This window comes from Pelecanus crispus, chromosome 2 (genome assembly GCF_030463565.1).
Source record: "Pelecanus crispus isolate bPelCri1 chromosome 2, bPelCri1.pri, whole genome shotgun sequence".
Lineage (NCBI taxonomy): Eukaryota > Metazoa > Chordata > Aves > Pelecaniformes > Pelecanidae > Pelecanus > Pelecanus crispus.
In genome coordinates this window covers 120,369,755-120,387,643 of record NC_134644.1, presented here as the reverse complement: position 1 = coordinate 120,387,643, position 17,889 = coordinate 120,369,755, and the positions used below count along the sequence as shown (strand labels likewise).

The following is a 17,889-nucleotide window of genomic DNA, read 5'->3' as shown; positions in this document are numbered from 1 at the left end:
ATTTTTCTTGCTGGAAATAAGTTTTGAAGTAGTGATTTTTAAGTTGTAAATATGAGTTGCATAAAATAGAATCTGGTATCCTCCGTGAGAGGAAATTGTCCACTTCAAAATCTCCCCTACTGCTGCTCTCGATTTTGAACAGCCAGCTGAAATGTGGGGCGTAGCTGCTTTGTTCCTTGTCGCACTGTGTGGGTGCTACGCTCTTGGCTGCTTTCTCCAATTAGGAGGTGGGAACTGTATTAATGTAAAGACACCTACTCAGGAAGACACGTTATCGAGAAACAATTTCCAAGGATGTTTGAATACAACTAAGGATGACCTACCAAGTTCAGGTTTCCCTAGCATCTGTATTATAATGTAGGAGACCAGTTAACCTGCAAGCAGGCACAAACCGCTGGAGGGCTATGAGACCTACGGACCCAGCCACGAGACCATATAAGAGCATCAGATGCATTTTGTAGCTAGGCAGCAAGGCACGTCCAGACAGCTGAGGTTGCGTGCCGAGGGCTGTAGGGATGTGTCATCAATAATCCACTTCCAAAAATAAAAATAACCTTGGTCACTGAAACAGCTTAAGATTCTGATGACTTAGACTTAGCATTTTGCAGTCAAAATCTTGGAGCCTAATCTTTTCTCCCTTGGGGTTCATGTATAATGGTCTCCAAGCTCCACACCAGGCTAAGCTTATGATGAAAAACTGTTTTCATAGGCTGATGCACACATTTAATAGTCTTACATCTACAGTGATATATAGTGCCCTGTGAAGCACTATTGAAAAGCAGTGATTTATTTTACATGACCCATTTACCCTGTTCTAAGGCTACATCTGCAAAGGTCGAATTGAAGCCAAAGAGCTATTCCAGCTGCAGGAGAAACCTCCAAAGAGGACTCTGTTCGTGTGAAGTGCTGCCAGTATGTGCTTGCCTGCTGCCTTTCCCCCCCGCCCTGACTGTTGCTGGAGGTACTGGTAATACGCAACATTTTAACCACTCAGAATACCTTACTGCTCTTTGCGCTGCATTTAAGCAAATAAAACCATCTTTTATCGCACAGTGACGAGATGACTGAAGCATTTCACAGCGTGAAGTCAGCTTAGGATACTAGCTCAGCAACTAACTGATGTCACAGAGGTGGTGTTCGTACACTCTGAAGTAAGGATTTGTTTCACCACTGACCTAAGAACTATCTTTAGATCGCTTGTTTCTAGGATCACTATCACATGTGGAGAAACGAAATGGAACATGGGGGCCCATCCTGGCACAGGACATTAGTAACAGTATGCCTTTGTGTCCTGCCCAGTGCATTTGTTCCAAAAGCTGGAAAATATCTGAAATCTTGTTGTCACATGTTTCTTGTGGCTGTGGCCTTTTCTTGTCCGGAATGTTACTAAACTATTATTTGGTACGTTCCCAGGGAGTTTCAAATGGCAACAAATAGCTCTTTTACCACACTGAAGGCATTCGGACAATGTAAGTCCAAATAACGGGTGAGTAACAATCAAAGTAGTCAGGAACATTTTAGATATGAGATATCAATCTGCTACCCATGCTCCTATTTTGGCTTGCTTGCTTAAGTTTTCAAACTCTACTGTCATTTTTAGACAACCTCGTCCTTTGGAAAAATGATTTAGGATGACAGTAACTCAGAAGCATTATTACAGAAGCCAGGAATACTACAGAGGCAAAAAGAAATCAGTAAATGCCACTCAAAATGCAGCTTAAAAATAAGTTATCATGAAATGTTGAAAAGCAATACTGTGAAAAAAATAAATTCCACACAGCTCATTTTTGTTGTGCTCTCAGCAGCAATTCCATAGAGATCACTGTTTTCCCAAACTTTTGATATATTAGGCAGAAAACTTTTCACCTTCAAAAAAAAAAAAAAAAAAAAAAGAAGTGGCAGCACATGGCTGCTCTTCCTATTTTCCTCTGCAGCCTGTGGGCCTGTACACACATCATTCCCTGTTCCCTGGGACCACTCATTTTGGGTGGGAGCGAGCTCAGTTGCTGCAGGCAGACAAAGCAGGCAGGCTGCTGTGGTAGCACGCCCTTTGGGAATCCCTGTGCTAGACCTTGAAAAAAATAACTTGCACTGCAAATGTCAACAATACAGAAAAAAATACTGCCTAGGAATGTTTTCAGGCCAAATGTGTGATATTCCCTAGAAAACAGACCATGCATAATGGACGTTGCACCACAGGGCTTAAGGGGTCATGCAGTTTGTATGAATGTAATAACTCTACAGGAAGATGTTTACATGTTTCTTGGAAGCATGTCATTAACAGGAGAGCAGGAAATCAAACTGCCTCCTGGAAAATCCCAACTGCTTGCTGCATGCAGACTCCTTTGCCGCGCAGCTGTGATTTGGTCCCTTAGTAAACCAGCCTCGCACTTTGATAAAGCTTGAAAATCAATTACAAATACTCCAGGATTAGGCAGGTCAAGACTGACTTCAACACATGCGCCTAAAGGAGCAGATGGTGTGTGACAGCAGCATTCATTTTAGCATTCTTGTAAGCTGTCACTGCTCAATTTTGCAAGGTTTATTTAATCCTTAACTTGTAATTTCCACACTTTGACTATTTTAGGGTATCAGTAAGTACAACCTCACTAAATACTGAACTACGTTTTGGTTTGTTTTTTTCCTCATGAATGTTGTGGGCATAGCTCCTTGGGAATTAAAAGACAGCATTTCACAACAATTTCCAGCCCCTTTCTAGCATAGTCAAGTGAGTGGGTGTAAAATGAGGCCTGCAAGCCCTGTCTTAGCATTTGCCAAAATAGAGTTGGCGTCAGACATGAGTAACTTGAGCCTTGACTTAGCACTGTATCTAACAGATACTGGGTTTTTTTTTTTTTCCTCTTTCAAATTCTTTTTCCTTAACAGTGAGCTAACCATCTCTAATGCAATAGGTTTTATACTGGCAACATATTACCACCCCATGAGAAGCATGTTAATTTTGAAATTGCTCCATCAGCCAAACTTGCACAGGCATCACCTAATAAGAAAACTGATAACAGCTTACTTTTTTTATGTCAAACACCTGACTAAATACACACCTCCTTGTTTTCTGGGTGTGTTTTAAAATACCATTGTAGGCCTTTGGCCAAGCATTGAGCACATTTCATTGTCTTCCTTATTTGTACACACATTGCCAGGTAGATACAAACACTAATTTAACACGCGAGGAGAGGGCACATATGTATATCCTCAGGTTTAGAAGAATTAATTACACGTGTTTGAAAGACTGGAGGCCTCGCTCTCTTCTTACTAAGAATACCTTAGCAACACTTATTTTTTCGTTTCACTTACAAACATCGTGGAATCCTGGTGTCTGGCAATATTTCTGTTTAAAATAAGTGCAAAAAGGGGAGAAAAACCCACAAAGATTTGGCTAAAATTGTTGCAACTTACCAGCTGGGATAAAAAACAAGCGATGAACATACAGCGCAAGTAGCAGTACAGTGACTTCTTTATCACAGAGAACAGGTAGCAAGGGACAAAAACCTAGCAGAAATCAACAGCCCAGAAAAGATGTACTTTTCAACTTTTTCTTTCTTTTTTTTTTTTTTTTTTTAAACTTGTGTTCTTATATATAAAGGACTTTGGACTTGGAAATGCAAGGAGCACCTTGTCTGCCGAGTCCAGTCCCTCGATACTCTGTCAAACACATTTCAGCACCCATTCATACAGCGACCGAGCTGCAGATTTAAATAATTATATTGCGGTGTTTCATTTTCTCCTGTTTACAACACTTCAGAGACGGATTTTATTTTATTTATATTCCATTACATTTCTCTGCTTTGTCCTTGGCCCTGGCGTATCGTTGTCATACGATGCTCTAGAGAACTTACATTCTCTCCTCTTCCTCAGCTATGCACACTAGAAGTTACCAGAAGTCAAAACAGAGCTATTTCTCATTTTTCTCATGGGGAAAGAATATATCTTACTTCTATAGGCTCCAGTACATTCTCTGAGAGCCTTTATTTTTCATGCTTCAGCGTCTACATTGTGGCAGGGACCACCTGGGAACGCAGTAACTCACCATTTTTATTCATGAGGTCTTTGAATGAAAACAGGGAATACCCCACAGCCGGTTAGAAGTCCTGCTCTGAGGCTCTCCAAGAGACCCAAGCGAAGACATGGATTCAGAATCCCTTCTTTCACTCACGACTTCTCAAACGTTTTCCCTTTGGATCACAGCGCTGGAGCTATTTTTGGAGAAATTCCAGAACAATTCTGGGACACTCCCAGCATCACAAAAAGAATGACTGTCACTCTGACTGATACAGCACTGCACTTGGGATAGCTTGACAGGGACAACAGATGCCAGCTGGAATCAGGGAAGAAGGGATGGAAAGGCAGAGGGATGAGCCAAAATACTAGGTGAAGCAATTGACAGTCAAAATGCTTTTGTTTTGACCTAGAAATGACTTAGAACAAAATTTGGAAATACTCGATCGTGCTGTCAAACTCTGTAAGCAGCATTTGCTACTTTTGTTAACAGTGATAATACACTCAGAAAAATCTCTTCACTGGCACAACCATCCAATTTTCACACATTTTTAATTCTTAATTCAATATGAAAATCACAAATATGCTTTTTCATCTAGTCCTTTTTTGTACTCTTTTGTTTGTTTCCTATGCATATCCTAGTCTTACTTCTATGATGACCAAGGGTATGGAATAGCTTCTGTACAAGAAAAATTACCTAAGTGGGACTCTCTGCTACAGCTGATGGAACACGCAAGAGCTCTCTAGAAGCAAAAGCAACATGAAAGAGGTGGACACACAATTCAGCCTCAGCATTTCTTCCAATACAAAGTCTAGAGCATAGAATAAAAATAGGAACAGGTAGGTTCAAAATTAGTAACACGAAGTTCTTCATGTAACAAATAGCAACCTTGCAAAGGAATCCAAAAACACCTGCAAAGGGTATTGTGGATGCTAAATTTACATCAGTTCAAGGACTACATATTAGGCAAGCTGATGAAAGAAGTTCATGGGTTACTAAATGGCTCAGGGTGGCTCACCCCTCCGTAAGCTAAATATAGTACAGGTTGGGAGAGGCTTCTGGGAAGATATCATAGGCTTCCCCGATTTTTATTCTTCCCTCAATACCTGCATATGGCCACTGCTGCTGCTCTCCCCTTAAGAACAGGCTAAAAGAACACAGTGCTCTCTCTGCTCCAAAAAGAAGAGGAAGCATAGAGAAAGAGATTTAAAAAAAAAACATTATTCCAAGTTTCAGGAAAAAAAACCCAACCCAAACCAGAACAAAACCCTCCAGAGACCTGGTAGGGGAGACCTCACAGCATCTATTACGTGTTGAAGGCATTCAAGGAACCAGTAGACACATCCCAGTGGTGCTCCACCTAGAAATGCAAGAAGCAGGATGAGGACACAGCCGCTAGGCTTCCCCTTCCCCACTTTATGGGCCAATTCTGACTTGCTGAAAAATCAGGGTGAGACTTGGACAACGTCATTTAACCCCAGCTTCACGGTTTTCGCCTTCTCAGGAGGCAGCAAGATCTGAATGTTGAGCAAAACTCCAGCCTGAGGCAATCCTGGCAGGCTTGCTCTGCTCCTTGCTGTGGTGTATGGCCAAATGCAGCTGCTGGGGATGATCCTGGTATTTCTTCTGGCCTTGCAGCGAGCAAGCAGTACACCATGACCGCAAACAAGCAGACCAGTCCCCTGGCTCCCACTCGATCAGTGCAGTTGCCTTTGTGGAGCAGACAGTGCGCACACCGTCCATGGGAACGGCAGCTCACCAAAGCATGGCCAAGACTTTGCTCCCTGCTTTCCACATCCAGAATACGCATCTCTCTACAGCTAGGGCACACTGGACGAGGCAGACTTGTACTGTGAGCCAGTGCAGCTGTTCCTCTAACGTTAATTAGATTCATAAAGAAACATCGTATGACAAAGACTGATTCTGCTTCATTAAGCAACCAAGTTAATCACAAGTATTTGCACTGTCATCATAACAGCAGAGGTGGGGAAATGGAGACAATTAAATGGAAGGAGGGAAAAGATTTACTGTAAATTGCTTGCTGTCTATAACAGCCTTAGAACTTAAGTACAAAACAGATAATTTTGAAGGCTTTTAGACAATCCAAAGAAAACAAGCCTAGGAAAACATTTCAACAGCACCAAAGTATTTGAGTATTTTAGATGGAAAGGATAGGAAAATTTTATACACTTTGCTTAAAAGGGCTTTTTCTTAAACAAGACTGACATAAATGAGAAAGAAGGTGGGAGTAATGAAGGCAAAAGTAGTAGAAAGAAGAAAACTGAAGGAGTTAAGAGCTCAGCACTAAAAAAAACTTCATGTTTTCAGAATGGATAAATTAATTCCCATTCTGTATGGTTTTTGCAGGAAGTTATGTGGTACTGAGAAATAAACAAATTTTTGGCATACATTCTTGGATGTGGTAGTGCAAGCATTTTTCCCCAGCTCACAAAACAAACACTGCATAAAACTGACGCTCATCACCAGGTGGCACTATTTCTCGGTACAGTACCATCAGCTACACGAGCATCCTTCCAGCACACAGCCTGGGAACTCCCTGGCCCCAAGTGCTCTCGCAGTGCCCAGCCTGCACACAGGACGGCAGGGAGGGCACCGCTCTCTCTGCAGAGCGGCTGTAGGGACGCTTCGCTCCGGGCATACTTTGCACCGTGTGGTGGCAAAAGGCTGGATGGATCACTTAGCCACAGGGGTGCCCATTTCAATCTCGGGCTCCCCAGAACGTGCTCTCCCTAGGATGTGCCTGGACTACTCTTTTAGAAGAGCCTGAAGGCCACCTTCAAGACCAGGCCTGCTGTCCCATCAGACAGTGATCCGCAAGCACAGCTCTCTGTGCGGTCAAGGAGCGCAGAGGAGGAGCCTGCGTACTCCAGAGAGCAGCCCGTGTACTCAGGAAACAGCCCATGGCATCACTGTACCCTCAGAAAGAGTCTGTAAGGCAGCAGGAAATGGGATTACAGCCACGCTGATCTCCAGCAACAGCCAGGGATGTATAGTCACAAGGAACTAAGCACCGTTCAGTGCTGCAGGCAGCTCATAGGTACCATCCTCAAGCAGCACCCTCTCCAGCGGGAGTTTTAAACAGCAGAAGAAGTCCAGTTCACCTAGGAGATCATCACAACAGATCTTCTTAATTAAGAGCTGAAGCACAAGCTAATACATTCATAAAAAAAGACCATTACTTTCCCCCCCCCCCCTTTTCTTTTTAAGATTTGTGTCGATGAGGAAAAAAATATTCTCCAAATATTGTAAGAAGCAAAACAAATGCCTTTTTTCCCCTTTGAATTTCTTTAGTGGTATCATGTAGGCTGGAATCATGTAAAATTTATTTACAACCATTTGTAAAAGCATTATCTAGATTTACATAGCACAGAAAATGGTCTGCATTTAACAACTGCTTCTCATTCCATTATGATGCAACAAATTGGAGACAAAAGCTTTAAGGGAGACAGACACAGACACAATTTCCTCAGTAAGAACTGATCTCATACTGGGCGAGTAATATTACTGAACCTCTTCTCACATCTTTGAAAGTTAAACACAGGGAACAACACACACGTTGACAGGTTTCATATAACACCTTTTTAATAGCATGAAAAACAGTACAATAAGGAGTAGTATGTTTGCAGCACTGGTTCAATTTAAAGTAAATGATGAAAGGATTTTAAATTAAGATATCAAATAACTTTTCGTAATTAAATTTCAACACACAATTCAGTTGTTGAAGATTATCACAGAGTATTTTAATAACTCTAATAACTATCGTGGTGTTTCTACTGGTTTTCTGCCCACTCACATCTTTGCATATAATTATCCTGAAACTATGCGCCATGTCTAGTAAGTACAGAGGATTTTTCCCCAATACTTTTTCTACGAGCATGCTCTTGATTCATCAGAGCTTAGTATTTTTTTCCCCTTGCTTTTCGAGGCAAATTTTAGAAAAGTGATATTAAAATTAATTGGGAAAGTATTCTTATAAGCTAATTAGGCCAAATTCTCAGACCTCATGAAGTAACTCTTCTGGTTTGAGGGAAGGACAGGGAAAGAAAGTTGGGCCTTTTAGCAGTTAAAGCGTTTCCCTTCAAATCTGGGCCTGCAACTTCTAGATTATATATTAACTTCAGTATGCACAGTGCCTAAATGTAATCCATTCACATTTGTAAATATAACTGGTAATTTCAGCAAAAACCTGCTCATCTCTTTTTTCCTTTCCTCCTTAAGAGTTATTGTTTACCAAGAAACCGATTGTATACCAACAAAATGGTAACAGGTAGGAAAGGAGTTAAAAGAATGATGAACTGACAGTGCAGCTTTCTCATCTTTCAGCATCTTTTTGTGTACTAAACAACAGCTTCTTGAAGCCCAAGTCATTTATATGAGATTTCAATATGCAAAATGTGAATAAGCATATTGTTCAGAAAAATTTCAAAAATGCAGAAGTGGGATAAAACCAAACAGCTTCCGAAGTTATTTCAGACCCCATCCTCAGGGGAACACTAAAAAGAGCTTGTACCTCAATTTCTTTGAGATCCTACATCAGTAAACGAAGAAAGAAAAAAAATTAGTGCTATCCTTTGCACTGTTTTCATGAAGAAAATGTAAGTGAGAATAAACCCTCCAAGGGGTCTTAGAATCTATGGCTGGGAGAGGTGTTAAGTCTTGTTCATGCGGGAGTACTCATTTAGAATAAGATGCAAACTAGAATTTTTCTGATCCCTTAAGCGAAACATGAGGAAGACTGCAAGTCAGGGTAACACCTTACACTTCATTCGGGCACTATGTTACCAAACGATCCGGCTTCATTTACCTCAACGACACCATGAACCCGTTAACTCCGCGGTCGCCGGCTGAGGCTTCAGGAACACGGACCGAAGCTCCATCTTCTACGTGATACATAAAACACAAGTACACGAGAAGAACTCGCTGACCCGAAGAAGCCCTTCCAGCACTACGTTTCCACCTCGCAAAACAAGAGCGCGGAGCGGGGCAGCCCCCAGCCCTGTGTACCCCCTGACCTCAGACAGGCTTTTTTAAGGCGGCTGGGATGTATCCATCCTCATCGACTTTCTGGGCTCTCCCCCGCCCAGCATCCCCACACCTCAGGGCCCGCCCCCGGAGCGGCGGCCGCCAGCGGGGCTCCCTCCCGCCCTCCCTTCCCCACCGCCCGGCACCTGCAGGCGGCGCCCAGGGCCGAGCAGCGGCGGCGGCGACTTCCCCTGGGCTGCGCCAACGCTGCCGGAGCTGAGGGGGTGGTGAGAAGCGGTTGCGGGGCCATCCCCAGCTCAGCCGCCCCGCGGAGCGGGAGAGCTGCGATCGTGAAGGGAAAAGGCCTCGCTGCCGTTTCGCTGCCCTCCGCCGCTACCCGCTGTCGGCCCGCCGGCTCGTCCGTCCCCCCCCGCCGCTCAGGAGGGCGATGGTTTCTCCGGGAAGCAGCGGGGCTGCCGGCGCCGTTTCCTCCCTTCCGCGTCTGCCTCGTACCGGGTCCCCGCAGCGACCGTTGGGGTGAGGTTGCCGGTGGGGAGGCGTTTTGGGGGCGGGAACCGGGCTGTGGGGAGGGTGACCGTTGGGGGTCCAGCGACCGTTGGCGGCAGCCGTTGGGGCGGTTGCTGCTGAGGAGAAGCGATGGCGCCCGGGCGGGCCCCCCTCGCCCTCGACGCCGGTGGAGGCTGAAGCTCCGGCAGCCACGTTCGTGGCTGCCGGAGCTTCAGCCTCCACCGGCGTCGAAGGCGAGGACTCCCCCCCGGCGCCATCGCCGGTGGCGTCGTCTCTTCATGGACGCCATGACTCTGTGCGCCCTTGAAGCCTAGAACAGGACGGCGCTTTTTGAGGAGAGATCAGCCTTCCTCCAGGGCCAAAAAATCAAAAATATTTCCCCTCCCCCGCCCCCTCAAAAATCTCCTCAGTCCTCTGCTCGCTGGAGAGCTGAGCGTTGTCGCTGAGCTTGATTCTCCCCTACGCGTCCGAGCTTAGGGCAAGGGGGTGGCTGCCGGGTTGTTTTCAGGACACGTACTTCTGTGGTTAAAGCTGAAAAGGGGCTGCGTGTAGGTTTTCCCCCGTGTAGGTTTTCCCCCATCCATCCCTTCCACCTACGTTAAAAGACAAATGCAGTCTCCCCCGGTTCATTTTATAAAGTTTTAAAGCTCGCTCTGCAGCACTGTACGATGGAAACCTTAGCAGGCTTAGCCACAGGTAAATTAAATGACAGTGGTAGCAATGAAATGGACCAAAGCATGGCCATTGTTCTGTGTCGTTCAGACCCCAGCTCCATTAGCCTGAATGTTACAGGTGAAGATACCTTTTCCTGAGCAGTTTTTCTACGGAGATGAGTAAAAGCAGTGCGAGTTGGTTGCTTTCTCTTTTTAAAGGAGAGAAACTTTCTCTACTTAAACGACTAAGCAGCAGAAGTTAGCTTTCAGGTATGGCAGACCTGTAGTATATTTAAGGTAAAATTAAATGCATAAAAGTAAATGGAGGTCAGGCAGAACTTGCTGATATGAGCAGAAACATAGCTTGCACAGTTTTCTCCAATTTTAGGGTGTTTTAACTAATGGAAGGCAATGCAAGGACAGAGACCCATCATTATACAAAATAGCGACTACTCACTGCTGTCAGGTGTCGCATACAGGCGCTTCAGAGTTTGTTCACGTGAACTAAGTTGTATTTCTCCTTCCCCTGCTACTTAATATTGCACACAGTTGTCGTATATCCATATCCATACAGAGCTCTTTCACAGGCTTAATGACAGCTCTCAAAACCTCACTTTGCTTGAGACCAGTCCAAGTTCTCTTATTGCAGATGCATATATCTAGAAGGGATCCCAGACAAAAGCTGTCTCTTTGAAGACTGAAATTCAAGTTTAACTTATGGCTTCTTTTAGCAGAAGTCTTTCTATTTAGGAGTCGGTCTTTCATTTGTTTGTATTTTCTGCTTCTCTGTTTCGCTTTTTGATTAGGGAAATACCTACAGGTATACCTAGGGAAATTCCTGGTGAGAGGAAATGGAAGTGTGTTAGAGGTGTTTTCTATCTGTGAACTTTAATGTTAAACCATATTAGTACAGGTTTTTTTTTACGTCCTAACTCTGATCTTACCATATTTACTTCTTTCCCTAGTGTCCAAAAATCAACATGTCTAGCAAAAAGGCAAAGACAAAGACCACCAAGAAGCGCCCTCAGCGTGCCACTTCCAATGTATTTGCAATGTTTGATCAGTCGCAGATTCAAGAATTCAAGGAGGCCTTCAACATGATCGACCAGAACAGGGATGGCTTCATTGACAAAGAGGACTTGCACGATATGCTCGCCTCCCTTGGTAACGTCGCTTTTCTCTTTATGGTTGCCAAGCAAATTTGTGCTAATTAAAATATTGTGTATTACGTGTGTTGCGCTATTCAGATGACTTTTAGTTTGAGAGCTAAACCAAATATGCCTGCCTTTATTTGTAGGAAAGAATCCAACGGATGAATACCTAGATGCCATGATGAATGAGGCTCCAGGCCCCATAAACTTCACAATGTTCCTCACAATGTTTGGTGAGAAGTTAAATGGCACCGATCCGGAAGATGTAATCAGGAATGCTTTTGCTTGCTTTGATGAAGAAGCAACAGGTACGTGGGTAAAACTTGGCCGCTTGGCAGGGGGTGGGAAGGTACTTTTATGTTGTTTATTTGGGTTTCTAAATAGTATGCTGATTTTTGCACTTTTATAAATGAAGTATGACACAGTAAGCCTTCTAGATGGCATATTCTACCAAGTAATGAGAATTTGACTTATTACTGAGTGAGAGTAAAAACTGTCTGGCTGTTCTGTGTGAGTGCTGAGGACTAGTAGTAATGTTCTTCTGTGAGGCTTTGAAGAGTGTTTTGACTAGGCAGCGTCTATGTTCCTCAAAGTGCAAAATAAGATGTATTTGCTCTAAGATGATGAGGAATTCAGATTGGTAATATGTGGTTTTCTATGGCATTGAAAAGGTAACGGATGTGAAATCTGTGATACAACTGTTTGTCCTCCCTCTGAAGTAGATCTGAGATGCATCTGAATTCTTCAATGTTTTTAATATTTCAAGACAGGCTGTCCAGACTACATAAACTCTTCTGAACCCTCATCTTGCCTAGTGTATGTTATGGCTCTGATGACACATGCCATATGTCATGCCCTCACCCACAGCTCAGTTTGCTTTCAGGTTGCGGGAAGGGCTGTAGCCTTAATGATCTAAAGATAAAAACCGGGTGGGGTCTAGAAGGCAGAAATGACAGATTGGACTGAGCAAGATGGGGGAAAGAGGAAAATGCAGAGCTCAGTTTTACTATATCGGACTTCCAAGGTTGCGCCTGTAATCTTGAGGTTAGAGTTTATGCTTTTATTTATTTGTTCATGTAGGCTAAGATTCTGGAGAAGTGTGTAGCAACCAAGGATGAATCCTTAGGGCAGTTCTGCAGAATTACAGAATATCAGAGCTTTGACATGTTGGGAACACTTCTTACTAGTGCGTGCCGAAATTATGTGGCCTCTGTACTGGAGATGTCACTGCACCTATAACTTTCATCACAACTGTCCACCACAATATTTCAGTCTAACCTGTGGATACGTGCTCTGAGCCTTTCAAAGGATATTATTCCATTTCAAACAGCTATTTTCAGTCTGTGTATTTTTAGCACCTTTTGCCCTTTCAAAGAGCATCCCCTTCCTGCTGAGGTGTAGGTAAACAGGCTTTCTGTTGGTAAGGCCTTTTCAAATGTTAATTGACTTCCTCCCTCTCAAGGGAAATCTCTTTACCATCTCCTAGAGAAGGAAGTTTTGTTAGTAGGTTAATTATTTTCTCTCCACAGGTAGTCTGACTCACGGTGCTACAGGGTTTTTTTGTGTGCACCAAAACAAGAGCCTGCGAATTACTATATAAAGAAAATGATTGTGCTACCAGTTCTTTAGAACAGTAACCTTCTATGTCTATGTAAACAATAAGTTACTAGTTCAGGCCCCCATGTACTGATAAGATTGATTTTTATTATCTTTCAACTCTGTGTGGTAAATGTTTTAGTCTAGTCCTAGGATGATTTGAGGATAATGGTTCCACTGTCTCTTTTGTGTCTTATGCCATCCTCAAATTTTAACCAGGAAACACGTTAGGTAGTTATACTGTTTTATTGATTTTTGATTCATAATAATCAAAATGCAGTCTTCAAAATAACATGTGATGTATTTGTAGAACCTACATTATGTTTGCTTTTATTCATTTTATTCTCAGATTTGGCTTCTGAACAGTTTGTTCCTTTTAAAAATGAACAAAAGCATTTCCAGCTATGTCAAACCTTTTCCTTTTTTTTTTTAACCTCATAATCTCCGTGTGTGTGTGTGTGTTATGGGCCTGATTTTCTAGCTCTACATCAGTGTAGTTCTTTTGAAAGAGAATAATATAAATCAGATCCTCTTGATGAGGATAAGGTAGTTGTACTTGTTGGTTTTTACTTACATTTCCTATATTGCCAATCTAGTTGGGTATATTGCTTCAGCATTACTATGGTATGTAGTACTGTGAAATTAGTATAAAAGTTCTGTCTGCATTTGGTGTATCTTTTGTCTGCTCTTTGATCCTGCATTGTCATCTGTTCTGTGCTGTCTGCCACAGGCTGAATCTTAAATTTTGCTTCATTAGTTTGTTACTCCCCATCTACATTGAAGCTGTGTGTGAGGGAGAGTGGGAGTACTGTTTGCTTTGCAATTTGGTGCTGCTAAAACTTTAAGCATATTCCTAGTCTGGCAACCTAGTTCAGTGTTCAAACACCTAGCTGTTCAGACAGAAGCAGTTAAGTCCTTGAGGCTAAACTTGCAGCACCAAAGGCCTTGCATTCTTTGAATACTAATCCTTATGTCATCTCTCATCACTACTTGGTCTCTGTAGGACTGCAGAAATAGAGAGCCTAATCCGTTTAGCTGTTTTTTCCCCTTCTTTACGCACATCTGCAAAGAGACAACTCAAAAATTTGACCCGATTAAGATCAGCCTGGCTAACTGAACATTCTCCCCATTTTTGAAGTACAACGTTGCTGTTAGCCTTCTTCGTTTGGAGTCAGTAGTCAAGGGCTTCTCTACACTGGGATATGATGCTGTTTTAATTAGCATATGTTGAAACACGGGGGTTTTTTTCCCCCTTCCCCACAGCATACAGCAACTCCGTGATAATTTGTCATGCTCATTGACTGCCTTTTGGTCCCCTGATTCCCTGTTTGGTTTTGTCTCTCTAATGAACTCTGTTTGCTTAGGTTATTCAACTCCCTTTCCAAAGCAGAACTTTTTTTTTTTTTTAATCACTTTCTAATTGAATCTACATCAGTTGATGTGGGTGTCTACATATGATTTCCAGCTGTTCTGCACAGTTTACCTATCTTTTTTTTTTTTTAAACATACTTCTACCTCCTCTGTTCTGTTATTGGTATTTCTCCAACTAAAGTTCAATAACCAATTTCTTTCTCAAATGAAGCAACTGTTGTGCATTTAAAGACATGGTAGGTCTTATTTCAACACTAAGCAGTTTCTGCATTCTTCTGACTACTATTTGTTATGTGCATTCCTTTTTTCATCTCTAAACTTTCCTGGAATTACTTGGCAAGTGGTGGTTCTGCCCACCTATTGAAATTGAATTAACGGAACATACTTAGCAACTGCTCATTTTCATGTCTTTGTTGATTTCCCCAAAAATCTTCTGCTAATATTTTTGCATAAAATAAATAACTTAATATATCCTACCATTTTTGACTAGCTTCTCCACCTCTACCTCTCCACAGTAAACATTCTTCCTCCCTCCTGAGTTAACTTGCTCCATCCTGTCTGAAAGTCTTTTCTGTTATAAACTCTTTCCCTGGACACTTGCCAGCAGTTCACTGTATCCACATAAACTGCCTCCAGCAACAGTATTGTGTAGCAGTGAAGAGCCAACCAGTGGTTATTCAGTCCCCAGGGGAAACTAGTTTATAGAGGATGCACAAATATGTCTAATTAAGTCAAGAAAAATATAATTCAATTAAGAGAACAGCTTGTGTAATGAAGACTAGCAGTGACAGGAACTTGGTTTTCCACTTTGAGCTGTTGAAGATCAGTAGGTGGAAATAGGTGTTATTAGATCACAGCAGATCAGGCCCTCTTTTCAAAGATCTGTATGATATGCATCAGACTTCCCCCCTTTCCCCTTTGCATTCAAGGGACTTCTTTAGAATTCAATTAAGAACGTGTTATGGGCTCCTGGTGCAAATGCATATATTACGTTCTGTATTAGTTAATTGCACGTCTGTTGGTATGTCTGTCTTACTGCTTTTGAAGACTCGGCTTCCCTTTTGCATTTCTCTCTATACATCCTATTCTAGGGTTCATCCAGGAAGACTACCTGCGAGAGCTGCTGACGACAATGGGAGACAGGTTCACAGATGAAGAGGTAGATGAGCTGTACAGAGAGGCACCCATCGACAAAAAGGGGAATTTCAACTACATTGAATTCACGCGCATCCTGAAACACGGAGCAAAAGACAAGGATGACTGAGCAAATCCATGGATACCTGCAGATAGCTTCCCCCCCCCCATTAATTTTATTTCTCAGGATCTGTTTTTTTCTTTTTTCTTGTTGGTACCTTTTGCATACGTTTTTAGCATTCCAGCTTTTTCCTCTGTGGACTCTGGGGCTGCTCAGGCACACCTGCACCTTTGTAGTAAGACTAGAAATGGGCAGGGAGAGAAGAGAGCTTACAGTGATAGAGGTTTAGGGACAAAGATCCATGAGTGTGGAGGCCCAGGTAAAAACGTCAGTGCTACTCATCCTAGCTAGATTAATTTTACGTTTTTAATGGTAACTTTTCAAATAAAACACTGCTATATTAAGTACATCATTAAAATTTTCATGCTAGAAGTGGACTGTTTATCTAATCATATCTGTAAATATTTTTGCAACTATATGCAGTCATGTTGTTACCTATTTTTGCCTTAAAAATTAAGCATAAGTCACTTAAGCATACTGATGTTTGTACTTCAGCGACCAAGTACTTCACTTACTACTGTGAGCATATACAATGAAGAAACTCCCATCCTTCAAATTTTAGTGCGTTGTAAATTAATGATTTCTGTCCAAGACTTGCACATTAAACATTTTAAACCTTATGGATGTAATCAAGAGGGTACTTTACCACCTTAGCGCGTCCTTTTCTTTACACTGAGTACAATATTAATACTGCTTTTTAAAAACTTAAATGGCAAAACCTAGTGTTTTCTTAAAAAACGATACCGTGTGTGAGTAGGATGCTTGGGTGATGCCTCTTACCAGATCTGCAGGGCTGGCAATATAGAATTCATTACATTTCACTGCAACCATTTGTTTTTGTCTTTCTTTTCTCTTCCCATCTTTTTTCAAAGCACAGTGAGAATGGGGCTGGATTAAGAAGGAAGGTGTGCTGTCTCTGTCCATTTTGTTTTCTATCTGAAGATGTTGTTCTTGCTTTCCAAATGAAACAATATACAATATATTTTTTAAGAGTTTCTGCTGAGAGTGCTGCCTTGCGTGTGTGAGGAGGAGGCGTTCCTTTTTGTTCCATTTCTCATAATTATATCCTCTAGTTCTTGTGGTATGGAATGCATAGCAGATTCGCTGCAGTGCTCCGAAGCAACCTTGCCATAATCTGAATACTTGTGGTTCTGGTTTTTCGGTCTGGAGAGAAAGGGCGATCAGAGCTGCTTCTGTCACCTCTAGGAATTACATTGTTATCCCTTAAGAATTTAGGTTACAAAGTTAAGAAACGTCATTTGTCCAAGAGCATTTTGCTGTTTCTTGGTAGGCTGCTGTTGCAAACTGAACTTTTAATAAATTTCCTTAGAGGACAGCGATTATTTGTTTTAGAAATACACTGTTCTTTCATGAATAACCTACCAGGACTGTTGTCTTTTGAGAAGGGCAATGCCATAAAAATCGTTCACTGGTTAGAAAAAGAAGAAAGCTCTGAAAAGAGCTTCCGTAAGAAAAAGCTCTGAAGCTTCTGCTCCACTTCAGTCCCCGTTAGCGTTGCAGAAGAATGGGAACGCTGCGAACATGGGAGGCTAGCAGTAGGCCCGTAGGAAGAGTATGGAGGATGCTGAAGAACAGAGAGGGGGCAGGAAGGGTTCGGAGAAGACAGAAGAAGAAATCCACATGCTTCAAAAGTAAGTTTTCTCTCAGTTGCTGCATTTCTTTTTTTCTGGAAATATTTACATTTAGAGGGGGCAGGGATAAAAAGTGGAACTTTTGTAAACCATCCGTGAAACCAGTTTTGCCGTGTCTGAAGGAGGCGAGGTCGGTGAGCTCCTCACCAGCCGAATACAGCCTTCCTCCCTCCTCCTCCTCCTCCTCCTCCTCCTCCTCCCCCCCCCGCCCGCCCCGGGCCGGCCGCGGTGCCCCCGGCGGGGCCGTCAGTAGGTGGCGACACAGCCCCGGCGCCGGCCGGGCCGGGGGCGAGCGGCCGCAGCTCCGCCTTGCGGGGGGGCCCCGCTCTTCGGGTGCAGCTGCGGGGGAAAACACGGGCAGATCCCGCAGCAGCTCTGCTCCCGCCACCGCACGGGCGAACGCTGTCGGGTTTTTTTTTTTTCAAATTGCAGCTTTCGTAGGCACCGAATTTTGGCTCTTCGGTCAAATTCATTCGTTACAGAAGAGAGGAGAAAGAGGTCTATCTGCCAGCCGTTGCTACGGGCATGTATGTACAAACACACATGTGGTGGATGTTTGAAAAAGATTGGGTTTCAAAAGGACTTAAGGCCTTCCGTGTAACTCAAACCAGATACACTGCTCGGGCACTCTCAGTACCTCAGTAAGCGCTCTTGTTGTTTCGCAAGATTAGCTTTGAGAAAGTAC

The 17,889-nt window shown here is 42.9% G+C and overlaps 1 protein-coding gene across 1 annotated transcript; it reads left to right on the top strand.

Moving 5' to 3' along the window:
* Positions 1-9,481: 9,481 nt before the first annotated feature.
* LOC104032411 (myosin regulatory light chain 2, smooth muscle minor isoform-like) lies at positions 9,482-16,379 on the top strand. The gene is made up of 4 exons (XM_075704611.1): positions 9,482-9,535; positions 11,145-11,343; positions 11,477-11,638; positions 15,389-16,379. The coding sequence occupies exons 2-4, from the start codon at positions 11,160-11,162 to the stop codon at positions 15,559-15,561; spliced, it is 519 nt and encodes a 172-aa protein (XP_075560726.1). The 5' UTR covers positions 9,482-9,535; positions 11,145-11,159; the 3' UTR covers positions 15,562-16,379.
* The last annotated feature ends 1,510 nt before the right edge of the window (positions 16,380-17,889 follow it).